The sequence below is a fragment of the Gadus morhua genome, chromosome 14, assembly GCF_902167405.1.
Source record: "Gadus morhua chromosome 14, gadMor3.0, whole genome shotgun sequence".
Classification (NCBI taxonomy): domain Eukaryota; kingdom Metazoa; phylum Chordata; class Actinopteri; order Gadiformes; family Gadidae; genus Gadus; species Gadus morhua.
The window spans coordinates 17,955,798-17,982,572 of NC_044061.1; the positions used below are offsets into that span (position 1 = coordinate 17,955,798).

Consider the following 26,775-nt stretch of genomic DNA (forward strand, 5'->3'; position numbering starts at 1 on the left):
AGAGGCGTGGTAGTCAGACCTCATTTGAAAATATGCCCTAGCTTGACTTCAATGCTTGTGCTTTGTATAAAGCAATCCAGCTGGATGTGTCACCAACAGCCAGTGCATCTCTCTGTTGCCATTGCAACAGCAGAATAAAAATGACACAAAAATCTAACTGAATTTCTTAAAAAAAAAAAAAGATCTTAACTTCTTGTCATCAAACCAAACCTCTCATATGTAGATTGACAAATAAATATCAATGATAACACTGCATTTCAACGCTTTCCCCTGAATGCTGAAGGAAGGTTATTCATTCAGCCACATTTGAATGTCAGAAGATTTATGCCAAATGTATATCCATATTGCCTTTTAGTCGCAGCAAGACTACAAACTTAATCCTCAGCGATTGGTTATTATTTCCCACATACCCAACATAACAAACAGAGCAACAGAGAAACACTCTGTTGTATATATTAGACCTATATTAGACCTTCAGTTTGAAGAAATCTTGCTCTTAAATCACATTTGAGATAACAAATAAAACACCCATCCATGCACTCACCCTCACTCACACCCACACACGACAACCTTGGGTGTCAGAATTGACATCAGATGTGTACAACATCTGATTTTAATGGTGCAGTTAATGGTGCAGTGTGTAGAATTTAGTGGCATCAAGCTGAACAGACATGGCAGAAATCTAATAATCATGAATATGTTTCAATTACTTTATAATCCCTTTAAAATAAGAATCGTTGTGTATTTGTTACTTTAGCCCTTTATATTTACATATGGAGCGGGCGGGGGTTGGGTTATGCTCATGGTAACGGCAGCTTTGAGTTACTATTTTTTTTGTACTGGCGTTGTGTCTGAGCATCATAGAATTAAGCAATAGATCACGCCAGGCTGTGGTATGTGCTCATTATACCACTGTTAAGGGGCGTTGTCCGGCCCCGACGCGCAGCGGAGGGCCGGCGACCCCCTTCACAGTGGTATAATGAGCACATGCCACTGACTGAAGTGGCATTTAAAAAATAGTAACTCAAAGCTGCCGTTACCATGAGCATAACCCAACCCCCGCCCGCTCCATATACCACTGTGAAGGGGGTCGCCGGCCCTCCGCTGCGCGTCGGGGCCGGACAACGCCCCTTAACAGTGGTATAATGAGCACATGCCACTGACTGAAGTGATCTATTGCTTTTATACAACGGTTACTGTTATGGCGAAACGAAAGTCATAGACACACTACATTTAAAAAGAAACCAAGAAAGTCAAAATAGCCGTTTTTATTAAAGAATACCAAAAAGTAGTCCCTCCTGGCTGCCGCTATGCATCGACGGTCGCTATGCAACACACTTTAGCGTCCCTCCGAGAGTAGGCTCCGATAGAGCGGTTCGCCGGCAATTTATCCTATGGAGCAGTTCACTCGCCGTGTGCCTAAGTTTTCGATAGTCTCTCCATCGCCTTGCTCACTCCCGGAGTAACAACATTTACGCCCTCTCCATCATCCAACATATGTTTTACTTTGTAACCGTTTCTACTTCCAGGCGCGGAGTGATATGCACACTTTCACAAAATGATCGGGCGTCATAGCAGTTATGTATACGCTCATTATACAACAGTTGGGAACCAATCAGATCGCTGGATTTAGGTCCCCCGTTGTATAAGTGGAATTATACTACAGGTCCAATAAGCTAAAGACATCAACATTAACTGTGTAAGTGTCCGCAAAGCTTAACCCTCTCTCAGATGTGGCCATCAATCAGATGTGGTTACAAATCAAATACACATTCAAACTAACATTTTCTTCTATACTATTGACTTTAATTTCTAAGAGCTTTACGGATGGTCAGCAATAGTTGTCATTTTCAAGAAGAAATGAGCAAGGACCCTGGCAGGGACGCATGCTGGTTGTGGGGGAGAAGTCCCGTTAACACATGCCAACACACTCCTGCCCACGATCTCGGATGCCTTGTGCGACACTACGCACAAGACAAGATGTCAGCGGATGACTCTCGGTTTAATCAATAGAAAGGTCAAAAAAGTGCACTGTTGTAACCCGGCCTTAAACAAAATATATTAAAACAAAATTCATACTGCTCTTCTGTGAGTTCCCTTTACCTTAAACCTGCTATTCAAATAATTTTGCTTGGATTGCTTTGATTGCTATTGCAGTGAAGTAAAGCACATGGACTACCATGAGCTTTTCTTCCCTCATTTCTTCCCATGCAGCTCAGAACAGGACATGACTCTAGGGATTGGGGCCTACCATCCAGAATGCTGTTTACTGCTCGTACGCCGTGCAGGCGGTGCCGACTCACCTGGCCCCAGGATGAGGTGTACCACTCCAGGCATGGCTGCACATTACAGGGCATGTGTGTGCGGGGCCTTTGGGAGATGGCCTGGCAGTGGAATGGCCGGAGAGGCCTGGGGTCGCGCATGTCGAAACACTGGACCTCTCGGAGGGTCACGCCTCCTCCACAGCTCGCAGAGCACTGGGGTTTATGAGACATTTCAGGATACATCGTTAAGGCAGAACAGGGTTCCACCATTACTGAACCCAAGTCCATTTGTTAATCATCTTACAATGGCCCTTGTTCTGAGATCTTTTAATCAAAACGTTTTTACCGGGAAGAAAATCAATAAGACAACCTTGAATAATTTTCCAATTTTCCTGCCCTACAAGCAAAACATCTTTAATGTTTCAATGCCTGCCTTCAACCCAAGCCAGGAACAGCATCTTGTGTATAAAATTAGTCTTCAAGGCGCAGTTAATAGTTATTTTAGTCATTGCAAACATGGGAAGGAGCTGCTGAACAGCCACTCCTAGATCCTTGGCAGTTTTACTGTTGTGCACTAAAATCACTTTAAAATTGCTGCACCTTACAGAGTCCTTTTATGGTCTCATTTATTTTGTGCATCTTATATACACAAAACTATATACAGTATATATTTATACAGCACCTTATTTCCTGTTGAGGTTGGCTGTCCTGTTCAATGTGTGCACCTGGATGGAAACTTGACATATGTGCAATTAAAGCTTCCAGATTCTGACATTTCGATCTGTGCCAAAGAGGCCAAAAACAGCTGACCTTGCTCCATTCCCCTGTCCTCCAGGCAGAGCAGGGGCGCAGGTAGCAACGCCTGGCGGGCGCCGGCCTCTTGGCTGGGTCACAATCCAAGTCTATACCCGTGCTGCAGGCCAGTCGTCTCCAGATAGCCCCAAGGCCACAGCTGGTGGAGCACTAGCAGAGAACCAGGGGAACACATCACAATTCATGCATCCAGCATAAAAACAAACAAAGACTCCAAGATACAAGTCGTAAACATCAAGCATCGGGACGACAATATATGCTTAGGGAATGACACTTGGAGTCACCTTTACTCCGAACATCTCAGGGTCTTATCACGATTGATGACAAAACGTCAAATGTTCTAATGTTTTTCATTCAAAGACAAAACAGAGAAAGAAAAAAGGGATAAGCAACACATAAAATAGAGTGATAGATAGAGCTGTGGTGTGCGTGTGTGCAGGCACGTGCACAGATAGACCCCAAGTGGTGCTCAAGCACCAGCCCTTGTGCCCTGGTTGAGAAAAAGTGCCCTTTTTTTTCTTGAGCCCAATTTTTTTTTTTTTTTTTTTTTTTGAGTGGGTGATGAGATTGACTCTTTGGAGTCATACTACAGGAAGAATGTGTACTACACATTTATTGATACCTTGACTTCAGAGCTCAACAGGAGATTCCATAGGAGCATCACTGGAAGTCCAACTGGCTCAATCATACGGTCCTTCCACTCTCTAACAGTGTGTGCCAACTGGACAAGCACCCCAAACCCAGAGGCAGAGGAAGCTGTCCATGTTCTTTGTGACTTCTATGAGGAAAATGAGGACCAGCTGAAGACAGAGGTAAAGGTGTTCCACTCCAGCTATCCCTCGAAGAACCTGCAAGAAATCCTTGCCATTGTGGAGGAGAACTCTGGCCAGCTCATCTTTCCAACATTTGTGAAGATGGTAAGGATCTATGCAACACTGCCAGTGACAACAGCTTCAGTGGAAAGATCCTTTTCAAAACTGAAGATTATAAAGAACAGGCTCAGGAGTCTCTGTGGGGAAGAAAGACTCTCTGACCTTCTCCTGCTTGCCATTGAGCAAGACATTGAAATAAATCACAGTGAAGTGATACAAATCTTCCAAGACATGGCACCAAGGAGGATGCTCCTGTGAAGATCCTTTTATTTATCCAGAGCAGAGTTTTGATAAGTTTTAAGTTAGAATATTGTTTGATTATTTAACATACTATTTGCTTATACAATATGGCCTTGTTTTGTCTGTTTATGCCTGTTATTCATTTATTTATTCAATTTGATCATTTGATCTAGTTTGTTAACACAAATAAATATATAAGTTGAAAACCTCCTGTGTTTTTTTTATTTATCATTATTATTTTTAATTTCATAAATAATTTTGGCGATGGGTGCCCTTTTTTTTTTTTTGAGCACCTGCCCCCCAAAATTTCTGTGCACGTGCCTGCGTATGTATATATACATACATACATACATACATACAAATATACAAATATACATACATACACACATACATACATACATACATACATACATACATACATACATACATACATACATACATACGTGTCTACTTAAATTTCACGACAGAATATATATTTATCGGGCCAAGTCTGTTGCCATAATAAAGGCAAATAGGGAACTAGGGAAACAATAAAGAATAGGACCACTCTGATTAGTCCGCGCCTCGACCACAGATATGTGTGGAATCCCGTGGAGTAAGGGTGGAACTTACTGAGCTCCAGTTGCCGACGACCCAGTAGGCAGCTGCGGTGGCCTGGTTGGAGGCCGGAATTGGGAGCTTTGTTGGCCCCGGAACGGACCCTGAGGAAAGGTCGGACAGAGCGGACCCAGCAGGTCCTTGGGACGGCAGGGTCATTGTTTCTGCCTGGGTGAGTGAAACAGAGGTGGCTGGGGTGATCTCTGGAGGTTGGGTTTCACTTTTGCCCCTCGGTATCTCCAGAGGTACATTCATCTCATTGTCGTCGCCGTATGAGGAGGACGGTTCAAGGTGGGTACGAAGAGGGCTCCCGTCTGGCGCGGTTCTTTCAATCAGTGTGGGCCGGGTTGGCAGTTCCTCTGTGGACCCTGGCCAGGTAGAATGTGTTAGCTTGGACAGTGCCGGAAGCAGAGGGCCTCCATTTGGTGGTAAGGGCGTTTCAATAACTGGTAAGGTGTCGGCAGAGGTCTCCTGGTGTCCTGAGATTGAATGAGCCGTAACAGACTCCTGAGAGGAAGGGTACGCAGTGACCTTAAAGGAACAGTTGGTGAGCCTGGGATTTGCCTGGCCAGTGGAGTTTGACTCCCGCAGACGTTTATCATAGTCTGTATACTGCGACATAACGGCAGTCGGGAAAGTTGCTGACAAATCAAACCAGCGACTAGCAGCTGTGGGGATTTCTGCCGCGCCCTTATCTGGTCCCTCTGGAGAAGCTGGTGCGCTTTCCGTTTGAAATCGAACAGCAATTTCTTCAGAGGTTGAAGGTAACGGTGGCTCCGTGTTATCATTCGCAACCTGTGAGTCATCAATGGTAGTTTCGTCAGAGGATTGATGTTCAAAATAATCAGCATCCTCAATCTCCTCAGCACTGGCCAGGGACCCATCCGTATAACCTTGAGTGGCAGTTACAGGTTTCAACGTCCCGGGCGTGTTCCCATCCTCCTCCGCATTAAGACCCCCTTTTGAATGTATAAATTCCTCTTGCGGTGTCTCTGACTGTGCAGGTTCCTGCTTGTTCACGTCGAATCCAGGTAAGGTGCTCGGATCTTCGGGACTGCCTCGCCTTACTTGCCACTCTTTCGGTGAATGTGGATGCCTGGTTGGAGATAGCGGCACTGGCGGCCTTGCAGTCATCGTAGAGACTGGCAAGAAGTAGTCATCCTCGGGAAAGACTATGTTTTCCAGATCTAGTGAAATCTTTTCAGGCGTGTCGCTTTGCTTCTCTTTAATGTTTCCCGTGTGACCCTGTGTTGTTTCAATAGTAGCGGCTGAGGTAGTTGTTGCCGGTTGCCTCCTTGCAATGTTTTCCTCTGTTGTGGGTTCCGGCACGTGTTCTTGCTGAATGGGTAAACTCTCCTGCTCCTCCGTTACACTGTTCTCAGTGTCAACAACGTCATACGCCAGGTCTTCGTGGAAATTAATAAAATTATAGTCATAGTAGAAATCGTCAACTTTTACGTTTTTCTCGATGGGTTGGTTGCCCTTATCAACGTGATGGCGTGGCGGGAACTCTGCCTCGATCACGTTGTCCAGCTCATTGTGGGCCCTGGGCTGAGCTCGGGTGCTGGGTGTTTGCTTTGGTGCACTATGACCAACTTCAGGTATGGAGTTGATCTCGTTTACCCCCTGATTGCTTGTCCATCCACTCCCGGACCAGTCGTCTTCTCTCCCAAAGTTGTCGGCAACGACTTGACAGTCCCGAACATGGCAGGAAGAGGTGACGGGGGGTCTCCTGTGTGAATCACAGGCCACACCCGTGTTCCAGGAACAGGTCACGTTACGCTGGTGCACGCCTGTGCCACACGTCAGCGAACACTGGAAACACAACAAAACATAAGGCGATGAGCAAAGGCAGTGCTGAAAACAGCATCCATTTATTGTATCTTTCTATCTTCAAATGAAATAATGCTGACAGAATAATGAAGACGAGGCTGGATGGATTATTTTCAGTTTACCTTTAACAGAAGAGAATATAAATAAATATGAAAATGATTCAGCGAGCAGAGTTTGACATATCCTGGTTACAAGCGATGAGTGAGATGAGGTATAAAGAGCGACAATTAACTCAAATGATTCCATTTCCTTCACATACACTTCCTCATTACTAGAGCTGGAACAAACCCTCACCAGGGGAACTAAGTGATATGGCAGCAGAGGTAACTTAATTTGGCCTTACGTCTGCCCAGCTGCCTGAGATCCAGTCTGCCGGGCAGGGGACGTGTGTGTTGCAGGAGGTGACAGACTCAGGCTTTGCCATGTGTTTGCACTCAGTGTGCTGCAACGCTTGGCGTTCCTCCAAATCCACTGCTTGGATGCAGAGCACTGTGCGTTTAGTCAAGCCTGACAGCCCGCAGCTTGACGAACACTTCTGCCACTCCCCCGCCCACCAGCTACGCATCGGGGAGAGAAACAGATATTCACTGAAGCAGAGAGAGAGAGAGAGAGAGAGAGAGAGAGAGAGAGAGAGAGAAGAGTGAAGAGTGGGGGAGAAAGAGAGAGGGGGGAGAGGAGAGAGGGAGGGGACAAGGGAGGGATGGAGAGAGATGGGGAAGAGAGGGAGAGAGAGCATGAGAGAGAGGTTGAGAAAGAGAGAAAGGGAAGAGAGAGAGAGGGGGGAGGTTGAGGAAGAGAGTGAGCAGGATAAAGAGGAAGAGGGGGACTGAAGGAGAGAGGAGGAAGAGGAGAGATGGAGGGATAAAGATCGATAGAGATGGCGATATAGAGAGCAAGACAGAGAGAGAGGAACAGAGAGTGATATATATACATAGAGAGAGAGATGAGAAATTTCAGAAAACCTGCAGAAAAACACATTTTCTATCTAAACGCTGCACATTATTCTTCCCTGCCAGCAAAACAGAGGGGTAGGAAAAGATGAAGTTATCGCGATGATCTATATATAAGAAAACTGTACTATAGTACTTAGCTGTGTAGCAACTGCAGTCGCTGCTATCATGGCTGTAACACAGGGAATTGGTTAGCCTAGTGATTGTTGTACTTGCACTTGGTTCTACGAACATCCTTTCTGTACCGACAGAGATATATTGATGCACTTCTTATGACAAATGTACTTATTGTAAGTCGCTTTGGATAAAAGCGTCTGCTAAATGCCCTAAATGTAAATGTAAAATGTAAGAAGACAATGTGATATCGTTCAAGGACTTAATCAAATCTTTTTTCGAGTGTCTCACACACACACACAGACACACACACACACTTTATGTTTGGGTGTTTTGTGATGTCAAGTACTACAGGTGGGGGTATTTCTGTTGCGGGCAAGGTTAACTCACGTAGGGGGGCACTGTTCTTTTTGGCATATGGTCTGTTCATCATCCGGCCGGATGATGGCGTCACAGAAGTGCTCCTCCACTATCCCTGAGGTCCTCTCCACACAATGGACGATCTGCCGCTGGACACCTGAAACACGCACGCACATAATTGTAAGGAGAGTACCAAACGTTTTAAAAAAAAAGTATTAACTTTCTTTTAACCAATGGGGTGATTGTATTACGGAATAAATTCATGGAAAATAAATTAGGGTTTTCATTGATCGACTCTGTTATTGCTTTGGCGAGTGCTGTAGTAATATCTTCTTGATGAGCAATGGCAGCAGGTTGCACACTTTCAACAGTCTGTGCCACAATAGCAGGTTGTACATGTCTGCATCACAAGATCCCATGGTTGCAATTGAATGCACTGCAATTGTGCATTTTATATATATATATATATATATATATATATGCACACACACACACACACACACACACACACACACACACACACACACACACACACACACACACACACACACACACACACACACACACACACACACACACACACACACACACACACACACACCTCTATGGCGGACTCTCTGTGGCTGCCATACATTGTGCAGCGTCAATAGATTCTAACAGAGCAACAGCAGGATGCCGGTGAGATATTTTCAGAAAAGTATCTCCTGTGAACTAACTCTCTCTCTCTCGCTCTCTCGAAGACATGGTGATGAGAATGAAGTTTAAAGGGGACTTATTATACCACCAGGTGTGAGTGTGATTAGCATACAAGCCGTTTCGAAAATTTTTCGAAACGGCTTGTAAGGCTAATCACACTCACACCTGGTGGTATAATAAGTCCCCTTTAAACTGGGAACACGATGGCAGCATGAGAAAGAGGCCAACAGGTGAACCACACCAAAGACAAATGAGAGAACACTGGGGGACTGGCATGGAAGACAGGCCTGCAGACTACATCATGAATCAAATATAAATGGGTCATCTTCAGCAAACAATTTTCTTTTGCATTTTAGAAGGAATTTCCAAATAATTTCTACAGCTCAAGCAGTACAGTTTTGTGATCCTCATCACAGCATCCCGCTCCTATCACAGGAATCTAGAATCAATATGTTCGGGGGTTGTTGAGAATAATGTGTTCATAAAACATGTCCATGCAATAAATATAGGATATATGCGTGCATATTACAGAGAATTAAATAATGACCGATAGATCGTAAACAAGTGCAAATTGATAGGATAATTTAATCTGAAAAATCGGATTGTTGTTTTGACGTAGAGGGTGCAGTGTAACCCCCGCCCCCTTTTCTGAAGTCGAAGAAAATCTCCAGATTGAAATGCATTGTTTTAAATGTTGCTCTGTGTAGCACGGAAAAGTCAGAGAAACGCTCCCATTCAAAATGCATGGGTTTACATTTCTTTCTGTGTAGCATGGAAGAAGTCGGACAATCGTGCTCTTGGACACGAATCAATCGATACATTTTAATGAGCACGAGCACGAAATCGCGTGATTTCAGGTTTTACAGTTAACATGTTATCTTACGCTATTTATTTTAATTAGCATGAACTTTGCTACTATTTGCAAAATGAAGTTTACATGAAAGTTTACAAATGCGTTTCATTTATGTCAAGCAATGGCTCATATGTGCATCAGTGGAAGCAACTGTTTCCGACATTAGTGCCTCTACTCTGTCGCTCCTTTAGTACAGACGAGTGAGCAAGCAGGAGTATTAAGAGAGCTGAAGGAGATGGGAGAAGGAATCATCCTCTCTGAGGACTGCAGGTCAAACATAGCATTCCGATGGCAACAAATAATATTCATAATACAATTGTCAATTTTCCCTGCCATAACAGATACTTTGGAACTCCTAAAAGGTAGGGGTGATACGGTACACGCATTTGTACCGAACCGTCACCGTACAGGCATTTGCTCACCATTGCTGTGAAAAAAAAAACGAGCTGTGCAAACCCAGCTCAAGGACACTATTTCAACAACCCCTGTCTGGGGATTCAGAAATGCAAATGCCATGACCAAGTTTATTGGTGTTTTCATGTTGCTGATCTACGGCCATCTCTGTTGTTGACAAACAAGCAGTTTTTTTTAATTTTCTTCTTAACTATGAAGCATACCGTACCGTGACTTAAAAACCGAGGTACGTACCGAACCGTGACTTCGTGTACCGTTACACCCCTACCCAAAGGTCACCCTCTCCTGGTTATTGTGCCAAACATGGGCCATAGACTCCGGTGGAAGACAGAGTTAACAAGGTTTAGGACCGTCAACTTTTCCTGGGGCCCGTTTCAGAAAGCAGGTTCAACAAACTCTAAGTTAAAACCTTAACTCTAGGTTGACCAACTCTGAGCTGTAAAACTCTGAATTTTCGGTTTCAGAACAGGTGATAACGCTTAGTCACTCAACTCTGAGTCAAGGTAACTCTGAGTGAAGCTCGTGCATGAGGATATAAAAAGCCCTTATCAATGGAACACAGATAACATGATTCACCATGGCAACAAGTACTAACAAGCCTCGATCCTCCTACTTCTCCCCAGCGGAGTTGCAAATCTTAATGACTGCATATGCAGAAAGCGAGCATATCTTTTTACTAAAAAGCAATACTATGGCAGCAGCCAAAAAGCGGGAGCTCGCGTGGAAAAAAATGGCTGACCGAGTCAGAGTATTTGAGAAAAAGAAAATGTTTTCTCTTGAATGTTCCACTTATTCAACAATTATATTCCATATGTGTGTTTGTGCGCACAGGTGCAACCCAACAGGCCCCAAACGGACTTGGCTGCAACTAAAAATGAAATATAAAAATGTAGTTCAAACAGATAAGGTATAATTTAAGTACAAGCAATTGTGATGTTGTTTAGCCTGCCCTCATTAAACAGCATTTAGTGGCTGCATTCAACATGTGATAGATATATTTAAGTAATTAGGGAAATCTGCTAAACAAAGAAAAATCCCAACACTGCCAGTATTTAATATTGTCTATATGAAAGCAACACCTAAATGCCTTTTATACATACAAGTCTCCAAATTTGTGTTTTCTGGTTATCTTAAAATTTGACCTCCATTATAGCCAACAGAAAAAAGGCAGAGTCAGTTAGAAATGATTGAAGCATATCATGTCTCTAACTGCTCTTCCATCTCGTGCATCAGCAGGGGGGTCAGGATTATTATCTGGATCATTGGGGGAAAGAGTAGGACATTGTTCTCCTCTAATAGTGGCAATGTTGTGGAGAACCAAACATGCCACTATAATGTCACAAGCCCTTTCCGGGGTGACCCTGAGCCTACGAAGGCACTGGAACCGGGCCTTGAGTATACCGATGGTCATCTCCATTCTGGCTCGTGTCCTGCAGTGAGCCAAGTTGTAGTGTTGCTGTGGGCAAGGGTCAGGGTCAGGGTAAGGGGTCAGCAGATAGCGCTGGCAGGGGTACCCTCTGTCTCCGAGTAGATAACCATCAAACTCTCCTATGATAATACAAGATACACTTTATTGTTTCAGTTGTAATAGGAGGAAACAAAATATTGATCATAGGATATAACTATATACTGGATATATAAACTATATATATAAACTCACCACGGGCAAATCTGGCACTCAGTGTAGACTCACAAAACATTCGTGAGTCATACACAGACCCAGGCCACTTTGCTTCCACATTATTTATCATGTGGGCTGCGTCACATATGATCTTCACAGTGGAGAACAGTAATTAGCTGTATAGTGAAGCATATTTCATTTGGAATGTTAAAGGCTACTATTTAGGCCTACCTGTACATTAATGCTGTGGACAGATTTCCTATTCACATACATACATCACATCTCCTTCATTTATTGAAGGAGCTATGATAGGAATGTGAGTGCCATCTATGCAGCCAATCACACCTGGAAACCCTAAAATATATCAAATTGACTGATTAGTGCTTCAAGTCTCAAAGCTTTATGACATGAATGAATTACTGCTTAGACTGATACCTGCAATTCTGTGGAACTCTTCTTTGAGAAGTCTGGTGGGTCTGTGACTTGGGAACACTACAAACGTGCATAGTAGCCGTTTCAGTGCAAGTGTCACATTTCGGACAGCCCGACAGACAGTTGCCTTGGACACATGCTCTGCATCACCGACGTTATACAAAAAACTGCCGTTGGCAAAAAAACGAAGTGCAATACAAAGAATTTGCTCGGAACTGAGAGCGTGTCCACGATGTGTCATGTGAGCGATGTGAGGGCTGAGAATATTGTTTATATAAATTATTGATGATGCAGAGAAACGGAAACGCTCAAACAGGTAGCTACTCATCAGGGAATGATAAAACATCCAAGTATCTGCGCCTCCACATCAACTGGCTCTTCAATAAAAGGACACGCCATGTCTGCCACTGCCTTCAGTCTGCAGGCTTCAACTTAAGAGCCGGAGAAACTCGGGGTTAGTTGAAGAAAACCTGCCAGCGAGCAGGTTAGGTTCACGGAGTATGTTGCCAGGGTAACTGACTCAGAGTAAAGCTGAACTGGCTTTGTGAAACTGAAAAACCAGAGTTTCCCTCATCTCAGGGTTAACTAACTCAGAGTTTTCACTAAACCTGCTCTCTGAAACGGGCCCCAGGTCTGCCTAGTATAAAAACATACACTGTTCTTAAGCTGTGCTTCTGTGTGATCTAATATCAGTGAGTAATGAGTAATGAGAGTAATGACGTTGTGCCGTCGTACCTCCCTACTCCTGCACTCCCCTCCTGCTCATGCCAACCCCTGGAGGGAGAAGCCAGAGAGAAGGAGTGGAACCAGGTACAGAATAATTGTAAAGTACAACATACAGACTAATGGAGCTTGTGTTGTTTCTATTTGGCAACACATAATTGGCATCATAATCAATATTCTCTATGTGTGTAGAGAATATTCTGGGGAAAATTGACAGTCCTAAAGGAATACTAGCAATGATGTTTACTGAAATATTTCTGCATGCAGGGTCAACCGCATCTGTGAAACTGGGGAGCATAGCTACTCCTTTGGGAAGGATGTTTTAAAATGTTCCCACAGCGTCACACCTAGACCCTGGAGCATTTTACTTTTTAATCTTCCGCTTTACACCACAGCGCACTAGGTAACTTTTCATTTCATGTACAGCAGGTCACGTCAGCCAAGCAGTAAACAGTAAAAAGAGTATCGATTTTGTGACTAATTACAATAAAAAAAACGCCGACCACAAATCGTGCAAAAATGCTATACTAGCCTAAATGATATTCACATGACACAAGACCGAAAACTATATGGGCCCCTATTTTAACAGTCTGAAACGCAAGTGAGAAGCGCCAAACGCAAGTAGCTTTGTGGGCGGTTCTATGGCGATGTTGCTATTATACCGGCCGATAAATGACTCTTGCGCCCGATTCAAATCTAAAAAGGGTTGCCCTGACGTAGCCTAATTACCCGTAGGTGTGGTTTGGGCGTAACGTGCAATAAACCAAGGAGAGGGCCATGTCCCATCCCCTTTAAGAGCCATGAGCGCATTTGAATCTGACGAGTTGATATTTTGACAGCGCGTTTGCAGTCTCCGATGAGACAGATGCATGACCACATGAATTTTGAACTTCAAATAGAATAGCGTTTTCTTCCACAACTGCAGAAATACTGAGTCCTCAAATAAATGTTGGCAAAGAAAACTTAACACACATGTGATATGCGGTAACTGTGGTTCTATTTAATGATATATGCAATACATTAACAAACATCGTTTCTTACGATGTTTGTTAATTGTATGCATTATCGTTATCGACTTGTGTTCCTAATATGCATGTGTCCCCCGGTTAATATACATTGCCATGGACTATATCATGCACTACATGTTTAGTTTGCGTGCATTTAACCAGATGGATGCACACACGCACGCCAGCATTCATTCATTCTTTTTAACACTCACTCGCGGTAAAAGAATGTTTTCTCACGATCAAATACTCATCAATCCTTAAAGTTATGGGCTTGTACACGAATTCTGTATTAAGAAAATATGTGTTTGCTGTACGGTGTGTGCAGATGCATTGATTTAAAAGTACAACTTATTACCGCTGTATCAGCTGTTCTTTTCCAAATAATTTACCAAGCATGTTAGAAGAATGCTAGGTAGATGAGAGCTGAAATAATCTACATCGATAACGTGTTAGTTATGACCATTCTAAAAAAAGTGACACTAAAAAAAATATTTTAAAAATCAATATATAGCTTTTTTTTAGCAACAAAAGAAAATGCATCTTTTAGTATTAGAGCGCCGATGACGTCACTGGCATGGTAGGACTAGGTCGTTGCTGCAGACACGCGAACGTCTTCTACACTAAACGGCGGAAAATAGTGATTTTATATGGCTGGTTACGCGTTTGAGCCTGTGAGGGACATGCCTGTAATGTCCGACTGCCAACCGGTGGAGAGGGATCAATTTCAGGCTCCAGCTCCACCTTCGGATCGTGTGGGTGTGACTGGTGTGCGTGTGGGTGCTGCCGGAGCATGGACACTGCCATTGAATCAGTCTGCTGCCGAGAGGTCCCGGTCAACCTTGACCATCTAATGGTAGGATTAGGTTGCATAACCATGCATAGGGCATTTCGGATGCTGTGCGGCGAGAGAGAGGTCTTGGAAGTGGCCATGCTCTCTAAGGGATGTCCGAGTGGAGACACTGGAGTGCCCAATGAATAGCAAGTAACAAGGCGAAAACTATCTTTCCCCCTCCGTTTTCCTTTGATGCGTTTCAGGAATATCTCCGTAAAGAAGGACTCATTGCGGAAACGCAACGAGCTGTACAAACATTGCAGTACCTACATATTCAAGGCGCTGGTTCTCCAAAAGAAAAGTGGAGCGCATCAAGCCTGCGATCATCCAGCCTGCGCGCCAGTGGCGTGCACAGGTTGACCCAACGTGGTGCTATAGCACCGGCCCTTTGCCCCCTGGCCCAATCAAGTGCCCTTTTGAAAATAGTAAAAAAAAAATCAGATTTTTATTTTTATTTTATTTTTAAAAGGTCCCATGGCATGCCACTAGGCGTGATTAGCCGCTACAAGCCGTTTTGGAAATCTGCCCCTTATGACATCACAGATGGGCGTCTCCACCTAGATGTGTAACAGATAGATGAGCAACTTTTGCTACAGTCCACTGGGTAGGCTGGTAGACTGATCTATCCACCAAAAAATGCTATTCCAGAAACAATGGTTTTATGAGAATGTGTGGCTGGAATACTCTCCCACTGCTAATTCAATCCAATGTTATAGTTGTCTGCTTTTCCTTTCTGAAGAAAAGTATACAAACAGAACAGCGTGGACAACTGATGGCATAAGAAAGTGGAACACTGCTCTTGAAAAAAATCAAGCAACACTCACAGAGATGCACATGACAAGCATGATGGACCACTTTCCAAAAAAAAAGACCTCCAGTCTGCAATTTATGTTTTAGATGTAAAGGTGGTGGAAGTTAGAGAGATAGAGAAATCCTGACAAGATTAATTGATTGTTATGGAGCTCCAGCAGCTGTCAGATACCCGATGGGCTTGCAGGGATAAAGCACAGAAAGACCTTCAGAGAAATCTGAAAGCTATTTTGAAGCTCCTTGATGACATCGGTGACAGCGACCCACCTAACCTGGCCAGAGGAGATGCTCAGATGTACAGAAATGCCATCAACTTCATGTTTATTCTCTGTCTGGAAATCGCCACTCCAGTGTTCGAAGTCACTGCTGTGGCATCAGAATCTCTGCAGGAAGAACACTTGCACCCCTCCACTGCCTACAAGGTAAATGATGGTGTGCTTCACACATTGCAAACAATGAGGTCTGAGGAGAAGTTTGGGGAAATATTTGGATGTGCATCAGAGAAGGCAGAGTCTCAACATCCCAGAACCTACCTAAGTCTCTGTGGGGAAGAACAGCTCTCTGACCTTCTCCTGCCTGCTATAGAAAAAGATACCAAGATCAATCATAGTGAGGTCATCAACATCTTTAAAGACATGGCACCGAGGAGGATGCTGCTTTAGAGAGTGGTAATGATCACTCTTCACTCCAAAATGACAATTAAAAAAAATCTCACACTGCTATAATAAGGCAGCCGGCAGTACCACATGCTGCATGCTTCATTCCCATGTGTTCTAATGTGCTTTTGAGTATGCTGCCTTTAGCTCGAGACCCTCAGCTCCACCTCTAGACTGTGCACACCTGGAGTCCTGCCGTTGTCTGCTGTCGCCTGCTGCCCGGTATCCCTGCCCGTCAACTGTTTAGCAGCTCTTTTGTTATTCTTTCTTTTGTGTTGAGCCAGGAAGCCTGCCATTATGTTTGTTCCCACTTTTCTCCTGATTCTGTGTTGCTAGGGCCGATTAGAACTCGTACTTTTCTTTAATTTCGAAAGTTGTCTTTTGTTTCTAGTCAGGGATAGGCTACGTTTTGTTTGTTGTTTATGCCCGTGGATCTCCCTGAATACAAGCGCTTCAGTTTGGCAATAAACACCCTTAACTTGGACTACATGACTCCTACTGTTTTTAACATGGTACTATGTTACTCCCCTTACCCCTAGCCCACTTAGGGGAAGTAACACCGCACAAAGTGCCCTTATTTTTCACTGAGCACCTGCCCCCCAAAATGTCTGTGCACACCACTGCTGCGCGCTGTATAAAAACATTTAGATTGAGCAGAAATACTTTTTAAACTACAGTTATTAATTAAATTGACCAAGGGGCTGTATTCAAAGCTACAAATATAATTTAAAAAAAACCTGTAACTTTCAACGCAACTCTAACGTCGCTTCAGGCGTCCACACGAATCCTAACAAAACTGCATAGGTCCGGTTTTATTTAAAAACCACCCTGGGACCATGGACCTATTAAAGAAAATGGTTTATTATCTGCCTAATAACATGGTTATTAAAGACATGGTTTCACAAAAAAATCGGCTCAAGTTAGATGCACTTTGGGAGATACACCCGCGGATGAGCATAGATGCGAGGCGGATTCACGAGTGTCACGTTTACTTCAGGTGGATGGTGGAGGTTTACTTTCTGGTGGATGTTGATGGATATTGCACAGATGGATATTGCACAGATACATCTTACTATGAAACTACTTCAAGTTTAACTCCATCTGCATCAGCAATCGGCTAGTCGGCAAACACCAGGGTGAGGAAAAGGGGACATTTGTGGAACTTCTGTTTACAGACCCACCGTGGTTTAATTAGCAGCTTGGAAACATAGATCTGTGATATCGTCGGAGTAATAGTTTATACACTTTATGGTCGGAGTGCTAGCTTGTGGAGATTAACATGACTGGGGCTATAGGAGGGTTAGTCCGCTTTAAGGCGGAGCTCAAAACATGAAAACATGAGCAAAGGAAGGGTTAAGGCGTCCTAGAATTGGTGTTGCATCCCACTCGCACGAATCAGGGACACTCATACCACATGCCACATATCACGTGATGTGCCGACTATATCAAAAGTGTCATCTGTAACTCCTACTACAACTCCACGAGTGGGCTCATGGGAGATGTAGGAGACGAGCGGCGGGGTGGTAATGACTTGGCCCACTGAAGCTTTGTCAAACACTCGTTCTTCAGGAATTACCAGATCGCTCTTGAGTGCATCATCATCAAGCCAAATGAAGGCTAACGCTGTAAGATCAAGGTAAGATCAAACCAGCCATGTATCAAGGGCTGGTTTCCTATTCAAAGGTAGCCTGTGGAAATGTATGATTACCCCAGCTGCTGTGGCCATATATAATTCATTACTGCAGCCAGGGGCAATGCAATAAGATGATGCCCCTGTAGACCTGGTTGTTTGCTTTTCCGTAGCCATTTCAGCGGGCCTCAGAGCCTGACTCATACCTGCTATGGCTGCTAGAGCCACAGAGTAGGAGTAGGTTACCATGCCAGTGACGTAGCTGATTGTTGAAATCCAACATGGCGGCGCCCTGTAACCCCTTCACCATCCAATTTAATCCCTTTTAGCAAGTTCAGCCATTTTTTGTTATTGTATCAATGAGAAGGCAGACAATACATCTGTTATATCAACTGAACTTCAAATTTCAGTTCAGTTCATCTTTGAAGTAGCATCTGAACAACATGCCACTGAATTTAAACCAGGTATTCCCTGGTTTGTGGCGGAATTGTTTTCTGAAACTGCAAAATAGCACCAGGGAACATTTGCGCCAGAACACGCCTCCTCCTCTCGCTGAGCCGCCCCTTGGGGTGCAAGGTCATTCCCTAATTTAGCCACGCGTGCCTGTGGAGGGAAAAGAACGCTCCGCGCCTGTGGCAAACTAGCAACGACACATGCGTCAGTTTAAAAAAGTCAATTGCGCTGGATGCAAGAAAGGGCCCTATATCTTGCACTGTAATCACGGACAAACACAGGGCATCATGAGGACAGCCAATCATTTTATCCTATCATATTTTAGACAACTGCAGCCGGCGGGCAAAACATCTGGCCAGGCTTTAGAATGCATGCCTGATAATGAGCTACTCCACATCTGCCTCTATTGACTCCTAGTATCGGCCTGCATCAAGTCAACCCTAGGTGCTGCCATTTAGGGTGACGTGTTGATTTGCCTGACCTACATTCGATTTTTTGGGATCTTCTGGTATTTTGATTGTATGATTTGATAGTAGCTCAACGTGTTACTGGCTGTGGATACAAGTGTCTGCTGAATGCACAAGATCAGATGGACACATTGCTATTCCAATCAATTCCCTCACTGTCACATCCTGCGGTTTCCCTCTGCCATGGCAACTCCTTTTGCTTACAAATACTGCTCAAATCGTACCTTCTCCATGTAAGATTACCTCCCCTTTCCACATTTGTTGTGGACTGAAAATACTTTGCCCTCTCCAACAATGGCAAGTCCCCTAGTCTTGGTTATTCTCAGTGGTGTAGTCTACGTGATACGCAGGTATACGCCGTATACCCACTAGGAACGCACCAGGATTTGCGTATACCCACTTAAAAATGTGCACGGATACGTATCAATCGTCTTGTGACAGATCTTTCACTTCTGTGTTTATTTTTCGCAAATACCGGTTGGGTATAACTGCAATAAAATACTTTAAGCAGGGGAAGTTATCTCCTACATTCACCATTCATAAAATTCCCCCTGCGCGCTTGCGCTCTGCCCTGTCTCTGTTACGAAGTGCGAAGCTGCCCCTGCATCTCTGCACGTTAGTTGGCGGGCCGAGCCAACTAATCTCGCGTGTGTGTATGTGTGTGTGTGTGCGCGCGTGCGCGCGTGCGCGCGTGCGTGCGTGCGTGTCCAGTCCTCCCATATTAATGTGTAAACCACATAATAAGTAGTCAACAGAAGACAATGTTTTAATCCCACTTTATATCTCCTTGTTACTTTTAGATGAGAACCCCCTGGCCAGCCTTTCAGACTGGGTGTCAGGCTGGGGAATTTAAAAACAGGCATCCTTGGTTAGAGTGGAGGGAAAAAAAGTTAGCTAAATGTCAGCCAACATACAGTTGGTATACACAATTGAAATTCATAATGTTAATCACTATTCAAATGAGAGTATATCTAATTCATGGTCATTTTTAAGGTGCAGTAATTTCACACTTTTACACAATTCAATTACTGTATGGTATGTTAGATAACAACAGTAAGAGCTCAAATTAGAGCAATTGAAAGAGTGAAACATTAGTCTCCTGTCATCTCCTTCTCATGCACTGGTTAGCCATGGTTGTAAACAGTTCATAAATTATTTTGAGTAGATTTTGTCCTTGTTTAGCATGTGCTATTGCTACTATCGATATACAAAGGACAACTTTTCATTTTTGTGTTCTATTTGTTCATACTGTTCATACATACAACTGATAAACCTACTCAGCTTTCCATGATTGTTGATAATCGTTAAGTCTACAACCCGCTTAAATCAGCGGGTTGTAGACCCCTGCGTTGGTGAGTGTGGTGCGACACCCCATAAGCGCCACACACGTACACGTACCGGTGGGACGGGTTTGTACGAGGCTGGGAGGGAATCATCACAGTATACCCACTACAATAAAATAGACTACACCACTGGTTATTCTTGATAACGACCAGGACCCTTGGAGGTTTTTTTAGAAAAACCATGTACGTCAGAGTCGATGCTGCCTGTGTGTAAGAATGCAACAATCTACCAATGAATTAACCATATCAAATAATTTGCCTTCAAATGTAGGAATAAATTGTTAGTATTCATGAACATATTTATCCCAACCATAGAGCTTTAAGGGTCTGAAGCCGCTGTCTTCGGAATTCCCACTGTTGAGCCACTTCTTAGATCAGAATGTTTGGTGTTGATCACTGCAATTTTTTAGTTATTTGCTTATTATTTGCTTAAGGTTTTGGCACATTGCAATAATCAGTTGATGACCTACTTTCTATCACGGAGCAGTATCACAGAGCAGTAAACTGATGACACATGATATGACGTAACCTATTTTCATTACTTCCAAATGAGACCCAACACGTGCATTATCAGGTTTTCATCCCATTGTAACCTTTCTGTAAAATGCAAACAGGTTTTAACTACTTTCAGTGAACAAAAGTTTTTGACATTTGGGGGATTTTGTATGAATGTAAAAGTTTGTTGGACCTCGAAATACCAACTACCCTTCCAGGCAACAAAAGGACAGACATTTGGATCCGTAAGATATCTTCAATTGCCTATTGCGACAGCGGAAAGTAGGTTAAAGGAGTGACCTCACACCTAATTGGTCTATAGCGCTATTCCGAAGTCTGACCCATCACCAGCATTAGCCTACCTGTCCCGGTTACAAAACCTTTACATAACTTAAAATTAGGCTTGCTTAGAATTGTGTTTTTATCTTTGAATTGGTTGGAAGCATGTCTACCTGTGCCTTCCAAGGATGCAAATTCACGCAAAATGAAATTGTCCTTATGTCCTATATTGATGCCCCAGTCAAAATGCTTAATTTTGGCGCACCTATATGGCACAATGCAATGCAGAGTGTTGGCTGTAGAGTAGATAGCACTTTCACCATTATGACACCATTGTTCAAATAGTTATACAAAAAGCATTCAGCTTCTACAGCGTGGTGTTAGTGTATACTACAAAAATATTTTAGAATCAGGTCATATAGAATGAAGTAAGAATGGCACTCGTTTGCCTATGGGTTAGACTCTGTTGGACTAGGGCTGGGCGATATGACGATATCATACCGTGGACGATATGAAAGCGTCTACCGGGAGAGATTTTTTTTTTTTTTATATTGCACTGCACTGACTGAAGCAAGGCAGGTGTGAGACTCACCTGTTAACTTGAAAAAAAATCTCATTTGTATTGAAGAAACAGTTCTATTTTTACCACCAGCTATTTGCACAGCACATAACTTTATTTTATGTGTATAATTAGTATTTAAAATATTTGTGTGATGCTGTGATTTTTATTTTATATTACACTGCACTGACTGACAGCCAGGCAGGTGTGAAGCACACCTTTAAAAAAAAAATGTTATTTGTATTGAAAAAACAGTTCAATGTTTACAAGATGTTTGCACTATCTGACACTGCAGTTAATGACAGATTGTTCGCTACTTACTCCTTTGTAAGCATGGAAATTCAAGTTCAAAATAAAAGAAAAAACTGATCAAATGTGAAGTATGGTTATTTTAAGCCATTTATTATTTTAATTTACTTCAAAAATACCATATCGTGATATATATCCATATCGTGATATAAAATTACTCATATCGTGATATTAGATTTTGTCCATATCGCCCAGCCCTATGTTGGACCCATAGATGTCAAGCAAAGGACTCATTACATAGTACTGCCACATTAATCCTGGAAACAATGTGGAGGATTCTTCCCACTGCTATAACATTATGTATGACATGACATCGTTTTAAGATTTTTTTAAAGGGAAGCATAACATGTTTTAATCATAGAAGTTTAAACAAAACAAGTAAATTAGTTATTTTCCCTTACCGGCCCCACAAGAAGCACTGCACTCAGTCCATGACCCAAATTTCCAGAAGAAGTCGGACATGACAGTGGTGTTGTCCTCCGAGTACTCCTGTCTGATTGTGTACTCGTAGCGCACCCCCGGGTTGGTCTCCTGGAACAGCAGCTGGACAAGATAACATCCCCGGTCAACAACAGGTGTGTATATTGAGGCTACAAACCCACTACATCAATTACATCACCTTCTAAATCAAGTGGTATTCTTTGCAAAGTTACACTTTGCAACTAGTGGCCCTATTTTCTCTATGGAGGCCATATTTTTAAACAATCACTTTCAATAAAATGATCAACACTTTGAAATGATTTATAGACCACATGGCTATTCACTACTGACACGTTCAATACCACTTCCTCAGGATTAACAGTAGCGCTAGAAAATTGTATAAATAAAAAAAATATTGCTCAAATAATCAGAACCAAATACATGTGTCCAGCTAGCTAGTTCCCCTAATATAATACTAAAGTAGTATTTCATTCTTTCAAGAGATACATTGTTAAAAGACTGGAAGGCCAACTACATATTTATCATATACAAACATTCAGGCTTCACTGCAGCACAGGGAATAATTATTTATTGCAAATAAAGGGGAATGTTCTATATACTTCGAAATGTACTTTGAATGTGTGTATTAATACAAATACATAATTGTATTTAAATGTTTACTTGAGTGATATGTGACAGTATTTAGTTTGCCTCGTCTTTTTTTCTTGTATTTTGTAACTTCAAAAAACAAAATGGGTTGGCCATTTTACCCTGCCCCTCTTAAAACGTGGTATTTAAATGCTCGCTCTCTCTCTCTCTCTCTCTCTCTCTCTCTCTCTCTCTCTCTCTCTCTCTCTCTCTCTCTCTCTCTCTCTCTCTCTCTCTCTCTCTCTCTCTCTCTCTCTCTCTCTCTCTCTCTCTCTCTCTCTCTCTCTCTCTCTCTCTCTCTCTCTCTCTCTCTCTCTCTCTCTCTCTCTCTTTGACTGTCCATACAAATAGCTATTTAGCCGTGGAATTTGAAAGAACATCTTGTTAGTATTAAGATCAAGGATTGTTCAGGTGGTATAAAACCACCAACAAGGTAATAAGTTAGTGAGTCTAACCTCTGATCATACGTTTGAGAGAATGAATGGTGACGGAGATAAAGGTTTTATGTTCTATCATACTTCTACTATAGACCTCTGAAGAGGTCTATAGTAGAAGTAGTATAGTATAGCTAACGCGCAGATCCGCGTTAGCATAATGCTTCTTCATAATAGTTATCTACTTTGAAGGCACCGACAATCCATAACCGAAGTGGAATCTAGATGGAAAAAGTATGTAATTCAAAACCTGAGCAGCTTTTACTTCTTCGCCACCTACAGAGTTTGTCACATACTTTTCCACAATATAATTCAAGTAGTTTTCCACCAACAGCCGGTGGTATTAAATGGCATGTTATGATTAACATGACTGTCAGAGTCTGGCTCCATCTACTTAAGTAGCCATTCTCCTCCAATTTGCTTGCTTAACAGATCCTGCCATGCCCATCTGCCATCTGCAATCACTTCCTTCACCTGAGCTTCCTTTTTCATCTTTCCACCTTCTCTCTCTCTGTGTGTGTGTGTGCGTGTGTGCGTGTGTGTATCATATTGACAAGGATTGTTCAGGTGGTATAAAACCACCAACAAGGTAATAAGTTAGTGAGTCTAACCTCTGATCATACGTTTGAGAGAATGAATGGTGACGGAGATAAAGACGGTTTTATGTTCTATCATACTTCTACTATAGAAGAAGTGCACCTCCTTCCATAATCAGTCTCTCCCCATATATACCAGTTAACTTCCTTTGATCCCTTGTTGGATAATTATAATAAAATTAAGTGTTGTCCCTTTAGGCAAGGCTGGTGTGGTGTGAATTTAAATTTGTATTTCTAACATTGGTTACAGTGACACCAGTGGGCGAGAGAAAAATACATGTACACCTGCATCTACATTAATGGTAATATAGTTCCTGTGGACATTACCTTGAATACTATTGATGATATGCCCCGGAATTGATTAATCATGTGATACAAGTTATTGCTCCATTTCAAGACATATCTTGCAAATAATGGAATTGGATGTAAGCGTTTTATGATCTCTTGGGGACTTTTGGCATTCTGCTTTTTTTTCATGATCATCCCTTACAACAGAATGTTAGCGTGCGTTTAACTTCTGGTTGGGATTGTTGTGTGACTCAACCATAAATCCTGGGAACCACTGATATAATTCATTAAGCGACCACCCTGCTGCCATTCACATTATCCCAGATTGAATCATTGCCAAGTTAGCGCACTGTGTTCTAGTTTTTATAACACTTATTATATTGGGTTATTACTTACATAAGTGAGTTGATGTGTTATCAGCTCATGGTTGTGGGGGCATGATAAACTGCCAGCAGTATGAACCTATCCCCCTGTTCTCGTCAAATCAAGTCCTTTTCATTTTTAAAGCCCTTATTCACAGTTAGTCTAAAAGGGCTTTACAGGCCAAATGTGACCCCTAACCCTCCTCCCCCAAAGTGAAAAAAATTATGCATAATTAAAGGAGGAAATCTTAAAGAGGAACCTAGAGTGGAGGATTCCTCTCTCCAGGGATGCTAAGGAGTGAAATGGGGTCCATAATTGACATAGTATTACAAGCAAACATAACTTCAATAGTATTGTCCATGGTGCCGACCCCCTGGTTTGATGCCCAGGCATCTAGAGCTAATACACAAAGAATTTCTCCTTCTGCTCGATAAAGGCTAGATTTGGTACTTTATATAATCCTAAAATATAAATTGCCACAAAATTGTCAACACGTGTGCAGAACATGCCTATGACATGTGCAAGAAATACGCAAAAAAAACAACTCAGATCTAATCCGAATATTGCGTAAAGCCCTATGAACAGAGTTTATAAAGTTAAAGCTGTATCAATAAAATGTAAGAAACAGCCTAAATCACTACCTATTACAATAGAACATTTTCACAGAGGCAACATCATAGGATAAACACTGGTATCATTCATAGCATTATTTATAGCTTTTCCCATTAGATTTACCAGGGTATGGGTAGCAGATTAGTCAATATAAGTCTACTACCAATGCCCTGGTACACAAAAGGAGCCAACCTGTAATTAGTGTTATGAGTGACGCCTGTGTTGGCGCCGCTGGCCCCGCTGACCCCCCCCGCCCACACACACACACACACACACAATGACTATGACTCTGAAGTAAGTCCCACCTGGATCCAAAGTGGCTCCTTTGTGGGACCAGGGGAGGTCAGGTTCTCCAGGTGACCGGTTCTTTCGTACGTGAACACGGTTCCTGCCGCCTTGTATTCTCCATTCCACTGGATGGTCCAGCCACCGTTGAGGAAGTACGTGTCGGGTTTGTCGCTCCGAAGAGCCAAGAAATTCCCCGCCGCAGCCATCTCCTCCACTCTGATGTCCCGTGCTCCCTCTGGGATCAGCCCGATGTCTACATAGCCTGGCGAGGTCCACAGAGGTACATTACACTCTATTACAGCATCAGAACCCTCCTTCCTTCATCCTGGTACAACTACAAAAACCTCTCACCAAAATTGTTTCTCTCTGGGATCCAGATATATCTGACAAAGACATGAGGACACAGTGATGGAAACATGTCCCTCTTTGTTGATATTTAAATAAAGTCTGATGAATTTCAAAGTGGCCTGAATACCAGGGCTTATTATACTAAATCTCTATTGGCCTACTGAAGGAATTTTGGTTGTCAAACGTTCACACAACCTACTTTTCATTTAGACTAAATCTAACTAAATGAAGGTGTCCAAAACTGAAACCAATGGGACAAAGCTGCCGTCGGTCCATAAATAAACTGAAATCGCTCATGAAAAAAGTTGTTGTTGTTGTGGAACCAACAATACATTGACGTACCCAGGCCTTCGCTCTTCTCAAAAGTTTTGGTCACTGTTTTGCAGGTCGATCCGTCCCCCTGGCACACGCCACATCGGTCCTCCAACGCATTAGAATCAATGACAAAGTCACATCCCACGTTCTGGAACACATGTGCAGTAAACCATCAATGCAAACTAAAGAAAGTAATTTGTGGAAAAAGACGACACTGATATATACATATGTATGTTTCAATATTTATTGGTTCATTTACTGGTAACTATGGAATGCTTTAATTAAATTCAGTCTAGAAGTGATGAAATGATTCTAGTCACTAATGGCAATTAGTTATTTAAAAAGAAACATGGGGATTCCAGGGGCATCTCAAAATAAAGTAGCCTAGTCCTTCTAGATAATCCTTCTGGAAAGAGAATAAACTGTTTAAAAACAAAACCAGACTGTTTACCTCCTCAAGTGAATGAACCTAGGCTATCCCCAGTCAGATCTCTCTCCCCCTCTCCCTCTCTCGCTCTCGAATTCATTCAACTCTGAAATAACTTGAATGGAACTTTAGATGCTAGGGATAAGCAGCACAGAGTAAGAGTGAACATTTGGAAACCTTTTTATTTTAAATCTGTCCTATAAAAGGTAAGCCACATAATTATTTATTTACCCCATTAGGCCACAAACCACTTCATTATTATGATTGTTGGTTTGTATTAATTGTGTCTTACTCAACATGGATGAAGCACCCTCTGACATTTTGACTGTAGATAACCCTTAAGGACATACTGTCCATCACGGCGATACGATCCCATCGGTCCATGAGCTAATTTTCATCCAAAATGTCAACATT

General features: G+C 42.7%; 1 protein-coding gene across 3 annotated transcripts in view; it reads right to left on the bottom strand.

The window, feature by feature from the left end:
• The window catches only part of adamts7 (a disintegrin-like and metallopeptidase (reprolysin type) with thrombospondin type 1 motif, 7), an 89,184-nt gene that overhangs the window by 18,086 nt on the left and 44,323 nt on the right, over window positions 1–26,775 (bottom strand). For all 3 annotated transcript variants that reach the window (XM_030376330.1, XM_030376329.1, XM_030376331.1), the window contains exons 14-21: window positions 25,962–26,082; window positions 25,289–25,533; window positions 22,024–22,165; window positions 8,074–8,200; window positions 6,963–7,176; window positions 4,802–6,601; window positions 3,075–3,227; window positions 2,304–2,477 (exon numbers count right to left, since the gene is read on the bottom strand). In XM_030376330.1, coding sequence (XP_030232190.1) covers window positions 2,304–2,477; window positions 3,075–3,227; window positions 4,802–6,601; window positions 6,963–7,176; window positions 8,074–8,200; window positions 22,024–22,165; window positions 25,289–25,533; window positions 25,962–26,082 — 2,976 coding nt within the window. The remainder of the gene's footprint in view (window positions 1–2,303; window positions 2,478–3,074; window positions 3,228–4,801; window positions 6,602–6,962; window positions 7,177–8,073; window positions 8,201–22,023; window positions 22,166–25,288; window positions 25,534–25,961; window positions 26,083–26,775) is intronic.